The sequence below is a fragment of the Scomber japonicus genome, chromosome 4 (assembly GCF_027409825.1).
Source record: "Scomber japonicus isolate fScoJap1 chromosome 4, fScoJap1.pri, whole genome shotgun sequence".
In the NCBI taxonomy this organism is placed as follows: Eukaryota; Metazoa; Chordata; class Actinopteri; order Scombriformes; family Scombridae; genus Scomber; species Scomber japonicus.
This window is the reverse complement of record NC_070581.1, coordinates 22,986,306-22,992,336: the sequence shown is the minus strand read 5'-3', so window position 1 is coordinate 22,992,336 and position 6,031 is coordinate 22,986,306. Positions and strand designations below refer to the sequence as shown.

General features: G+C 40.2%; 1 protein-coding gene across 1 annotated transcript; it reads right to left on the bottom strand.

Moving 5' to 3' along the window:
* Window positions 1–1,133: 1,133 nt before the first annotated feature.
* tnnc1a (troponin C type 1a (slow)) lies at window positions 1,134–4,425 on the bottom strand. Its single transcript, XM_053318425.1, has 6 exons — window positions 4,402–4,425; window positions 3,028–3,058; window positions 2,694–2,840; window positions 2,067–2,181; window positions 1,407–1,543; window positions 1,134–1,165 (listed from the first exon to the last, which is right to left on the bottom strand). Exons 1-6 carry the CDS (start codon window positions 4,423–4,425, stop codon window positions 1,134–1,136), a joined length of 486 nt encoding a protein of 161 aa, XP_053174400.1.
* Window positions 4,426–6,031: the final 1,606 nt, after the last annotated feature.

Below are 6,031 nucleotides of genomic sequence, written 5' to 3'. Positions count from 1 at the left end.
GTCAATCCAGATCCCCTAACATGGGCACTAACATGATTAGACATAAATAGCTCCTGTCTCAATAGACTGCGTAACTAGATACTAACACAGCAGCATGCAAATAGCTCACATGCCACAGAAAAGAGCCACTATACAATGCAATTTACACAGATAAATCCAAATTTAGGGTTGACACATTTACACAAAAGTAGATTCTTTTCAACAGTAACATTTTAGGCATTATTTTGCTTGTTTATTTGCTGTGTGAACAGTGGGCAAGCGAGAGAGGCAAACACGTGATCAGCCTGTAAAATTTGAAGACCAGCAAGGCAAATCTGGAATGTGATAGTAAAATGTGTGTTTCTCAGTAACAACTGCTAATTTAGTCTAGTTAACCAAAAACTAGTAAAACAACAAAAGGACTAACCCAGGATAGAAAGACAGCCAAACCAAACAGGGACCTTACTGCCAAGAATCCCAAATCTGTCCTTTAAGTGATTTTTTTTTCATTAGATTATTCAAACAAAATGAAAAACAGATGACTGCTCTGACAAATGCATCTTGTTTATTACATGAGCGCACATTTCACGCAGACTTTTCATGTAGAAATATGCAGGCGTTCCAAGGATATGAGAGGGGAAGAAGAAGTCCTGAGGGTATGTTAAACAGAATTGCAGAAATGTATACAATGTGCACATCATAACATACAATATACTTGATCAAGTAAGCTTGAAAAGTATGATTAGTCTACCAGAGCTTTGGTGTAAAACTGTTGACTCAGGGATATGTTCTGCTTTGTGCACACATACATTTGCTTCCCAGATAAACAATATCAGCCTCTCAGTAAAAAGATTTGTAAACTGGCTGTGTAAGATTTAGAATTGATATGTCAAGCAGCCGAACTGGTATTCTACAGAAAATATAAGGAATTTTGATACATTTACACAGATTCAGTATACATGGGCACCAAAATAGTTACAAACTGTATTTACAACGATGCAAGACATGGTAGGAAAATACAGAAACATTTCAAATACAGTATTGAACTAAATCTTGCAAAGTCGTTCCAGCGCCATCCAAAGTCAGCTTCCAGTTTTCCACAGATGACCATGTAGTCACAGAGAAATACAAAAATACTCTTCTGTTGTTCAGGATTACTCCACTCCTTTCATGAACTCCAAGAACTCTGTAAAGTTAAGGAAGGCCAAGTTAGCAAAGAGCTGCTAAGCCCCCAAAAATCAAACATGCTATGAAACTGTAAGATGAGAGGGAAATGTAAGATTTGTCAAGCAAATGTCTCTTTTGGTGAGTATTTCTGAGCTTCACATAAATGATAGATTAAAGGATGATGAATGCTACAGAAGTTTCTCTACATAACTATGTCACCATGTCTCTTCTAACAGTGTAACACACTTCAAACTCCTCACCATCGTAGTCAATTTTGCCGTCATTGTTCTTGTCCCCATCTTTCATCAGCTCCTCAATGTCGTCCTCAGTAATTGCTTCTCCTGTAGATTCAAGCATCATTTTCAGCTCGTCCAGGTCAATGTAACCATCTGCATTCCTGCACAGTAAAAAGAGAGTAAAATATATAAATTCACACAAGAAAGTTAAGCTTTGCAGATGGCAGCGGAGGAGGTGGTGTGTTTGTGTGACTGATCCTATCTTGCATTTAGGTGTTTGAGACCCATCACTGTGAGAGAAAAAAAAAGTATGGCAAGTTTATTCTTTGATGCTCAGGCGAGGTGTCTGGCTTACATGCAGTGGGTGTTTGAATATTCTGTGCTGTCAAAAAGGATTATGGAGCAAACTACATGCTGTACTCTGCAGAGCTTTTTGGCATTTTGTCAGTACACATAATTGCACATGTGGAGCACACTTTGATGGAACCACGCTATGAAGACCAATTTGAATTCAAGTCTTAAGTGATTTTCAGATAGTTTCATGCTCTGGTTGCAGATATTCTATCATTACATTTAAGGTATTTTTATTGTAATATTGTCCTCTCAAGGCATAAATTCTTCTACAGTAGTTCACTGAGACATAAACAGGACAAATTAGAAACAGAGTTTAAACGAGAAACTCACTTGTCGAACATGCGAAACAGCTCTGCCAGTTCTTCCTCTGACTTCCCCTTGCTGTCGTCCTTCATGCACCTCACCATCATGACTAAGAACTCATCAAAGTCCACCGTGCCACTCCCTGTGCATATTATAATACACTCCATCATATCTTTAAACTCCACACTGGTTAGAACACAATCTAATGTAACATACGAGAAGAAGAAAGTTGATTTCAAAAGTTATTTCTTTTTCTTTTCTTTAAAAAAAAAACAACCTATAATTCTAGGCCTTAAATGTCTCCTTGTGTAGATTCAGTTAAAGATGAAAATGCACATCGTCTGACAACATGACAAATACAGTAACCATATCCTTCACTGAAGATTTATCAATTATATTCAAGTTGTTATTCTTTATGTTGCACCATGAAAAAATCGAGATGACATGTACATCATCTGATATGCATTTCCCTTTAATTCACCTTGACATGTCTTGTTGTATTCGAGATCCTTGGCGATCATTTGACATTAAGTTGAGGGGTTTTGAATAATGCTTGTCTGCACTATATGATGGACTAGCCAACTGGTCTATGGGGTTGAAGAGATTAATAGCAACCAACAAATAATTTTGTTTCTTTTATGTGTTGTGATTTACCGTCTTCATCCACCTCATCAATCATCTCCTGCAGCTCTTCTGGTGTGGGGTTCTGACCCAGCATCCTCATCACCTTCCCCAGCTCCTTGGTGCTGATGCAGCCATCCTCCGCATCTTGTACGAAGATGTCAAAGGCGGCCTTGAACTCTACAACACCAAAGCAGCAAACAGAGAAACAGGGTGAGCCTCTTTACCTTGCAACATCAAACATATTATACGGTTGATATCATAATTCATTTATATTTGGGAAAAAATGACATTTTGATGCATATGTAAAGATACTGTTTAAAATACTTTATTACCAAAAATACTGATGATATTGCAATTTACGCACCATTTTTCTGTTCATCTGTCAGTTGCTCAACCTGCAAGAAGTAAAAAGTATATCAAAGTGTTACTATTCAGTAATTAATAACCTAACCCTCCCTAATTTAGTTACAGCTACCGAAGCAAAAAAGTTAAGCTAGTGTTTCACCTGTGGAATTAACTTAAGGTATCTTGATTTATGAAGTGTGAAATAGTCTCTGGACTAGATTATGTCTATGTGTTTTGATAACTTTTCGGTCAACAGAGGTAATATTTTTGGTCTCATACACTGGGCCATCCCTGACAAAACACAGAACATATATATCATATTTGAGAGCCAGTAAAAGGAGGAGTTAAAAATAAACAGACAGGAGGATCAGGAACCACAGATAAAGAACACAATACACAGTGCTTTAAATTAGCATAGCTGTGGATCTGGCCCAACAATAGAACAGTAATCCTGGAAAAGCTACCACGAATGAGAGAGGGAGACAGCTGCTTATGTAAGAGTTATTGTCTGTCGTCCACTATAAATTAAACACACACACATACAGACACACTCGTACGCTCAGCCCTCTGGGGATGATGCATGAAAAAAAATCCATCTAAACAAACACATGTAATGTACATTCCTATGTGTTTTTACTGTCTCAGCTGCACTGTTCACTAGGGGATGTGAGTGGACAGGACAGCCGGGTGACCATCCGGGGTGGAGGTGGACAGACAGCCACACAGCTCTCAGGCTCATAGATAATGCTGGAATTCAGCCGTGGGGGGTTTTATCTAAACCTGAAGCCTTTCTCTGGCACCAGAGAACCATGAGTGCAGAAGCATCTGAGCAACTGGCCAAAATTAGCCATGTGAAGTGGGACTGTTCCATTTGAAGTCGTGGATGAAACGGTGGAGTGCGGACCAGGGAACTGTCCTGTAAGTGACCTCCTGAGTGGCTCCTATCAGCTTTGATAGGGCTGAGGAGAACATCTAGAGACATATATGGTGTCAAGGCTCTTTTTGACATCAGCTGGTGATGGAGACGATGTGCTGTGTAAGCCGCATCAACAGGGATTTGTCAACCATTCAAGTAATGTCAATGTCAGATCTAATGAGGGGGACTTTTTTTCATATAACAAATGCATACACAAGTGCCAGAATTTCTATATAACACTCACTTAAATAGGATGGAATAAAATGACAGTCTTGCATAGTAAATCATTGATCATAAGTAACAAACTAGTAATAAATGTTAGGGATATATGTTTTTTGATCCAAAACAGCATCACTCTCATACCAGATCTAGTGCACACACAGATTTTTTTTGTGAGCATCCAATGAACCAAATCATTTCCATCCAGAGCAAACCAACTACACTCTTTCATCTTGCGTGAGTTGTGAGAGAACGTACCGCTGCCTTGTAGATGTCGTTCATGTTGGAGGCTCGTCTCCTGCCTGTCCTGACAGCGTCCTGACACAGAGGAAGGAGGTACTGTCCAGCTCAGGGCAGGACACTGGCCTCATCCTGGGAAGGTTTTATAGCTGGAGCTTGGTGCTGTCTGGTCCCTCCCCGGAGTGACCAGCCTCCCCTCTGTTTGTGCCTCAGCGTGTGTCTACGAACGTGTGTCTGTGTATGTGTGTCATTTGGCCAATCTGTCACAATCACCGGGCTCAGATAAAAATGCGGCAGCTCTTAGGGGGCATACTTTGGAAAGGAATGAGGAGAGGGGGGCAGGCATGGTGAAGCCTAATCTTCAGGGAGGGGGCTATAGAGACACTCAACATTCCTCTGGAACTAGACCAGAGACACAGAGGGGTTGATAGGCTGTGTGTGCGTGTGTATGTGTGTGTATGTGTATGTGTGTGGGGGTGGCAAAGGAGGTGAGAGGGTAGAGGCCAGGATGGGATACAACCAGACCACAGCCAGCAGACCATGAAGGGTGGAGAGAGAAAGAGGGTTAGGGCATCAAAGGAAGGTGTGACGGGTGTTAAGGTGGTTCAAAGGGATAAAAAGGTGTGTATTTCCCACAGTAGACATTTGCACATGTGTAACAGTATTAATGATGGCTCCATTCCAATTAGGGGGCCTAGTAAGCCAATGCCAATGACGATTATTCATGATAGCAGGGCCCTGGACCTGTAACACTGAAATGTAATGCAGCCATCAATAATGCTATTAGTTGCACCTGTGGTTGTACTGATAAGTCATGTCAAAATGTCTGCCATGAAAATGGTCTAATAGGTAAGACAGATCACAGTTTACTTAACTGTTTTTGATCTTTTCTGCAGCTGGAAACCATTAGGGAATTTCATCTTGTTATCTGTAAAGAAAAAGAGAGAATTAAGGAAAGGTGAATTCACGCAAATTACAAAAACAATGGGTTAGGGACATTTTGAGATTTGTGCCTTCAAAGCAATACAATGGAAGGGAATGAGATTTCATTTCTGGTTCTTCCAGTGCTTTTGATAATCCACAGACATCACCATGAACAGCTTCTACTGGAACTACTTTTTACAGAAGAAATAGTACCCATAAGCAGTGCTGAAACTGAAGTCTGTGGATTCACACACAGAGAGTCACAGAGACACTGTACCTGCAGAGACATATTGATGTTCAATTTTCAAATATTAATTTCAATAATAGAGCACCAGAAACAGAACTCTGTTAAAAGGAAGAGATTGAGATTGCCTAAGGAAGCAATCTCAGAAACAGCTTCCCCAAAACCAGAGCAAATAAAACCAAAACTATCTGCAGGGCTGATAAAGTTAAGTGATAAAATATGATTGTTGCTCATCTGAATGAACCAACACACAACCAAGGAAGCTATTATTGTCACCACATATTTAAACACATAATGTACCCACAGCTCAGGCAGTTCCTTCTCTAAGTGATTCATGAGGATTTGGATTCTTAGCTTTCATGTGCAACACAGGTTTACTCAGCAGAGGGTGCTGTTCACTACATATCGACTAAATTAAATTGTTGTTAGGCTGCCTCCGGATATCCAATTCATCAACAGTGGGGTAGGTGAGAAATCTGG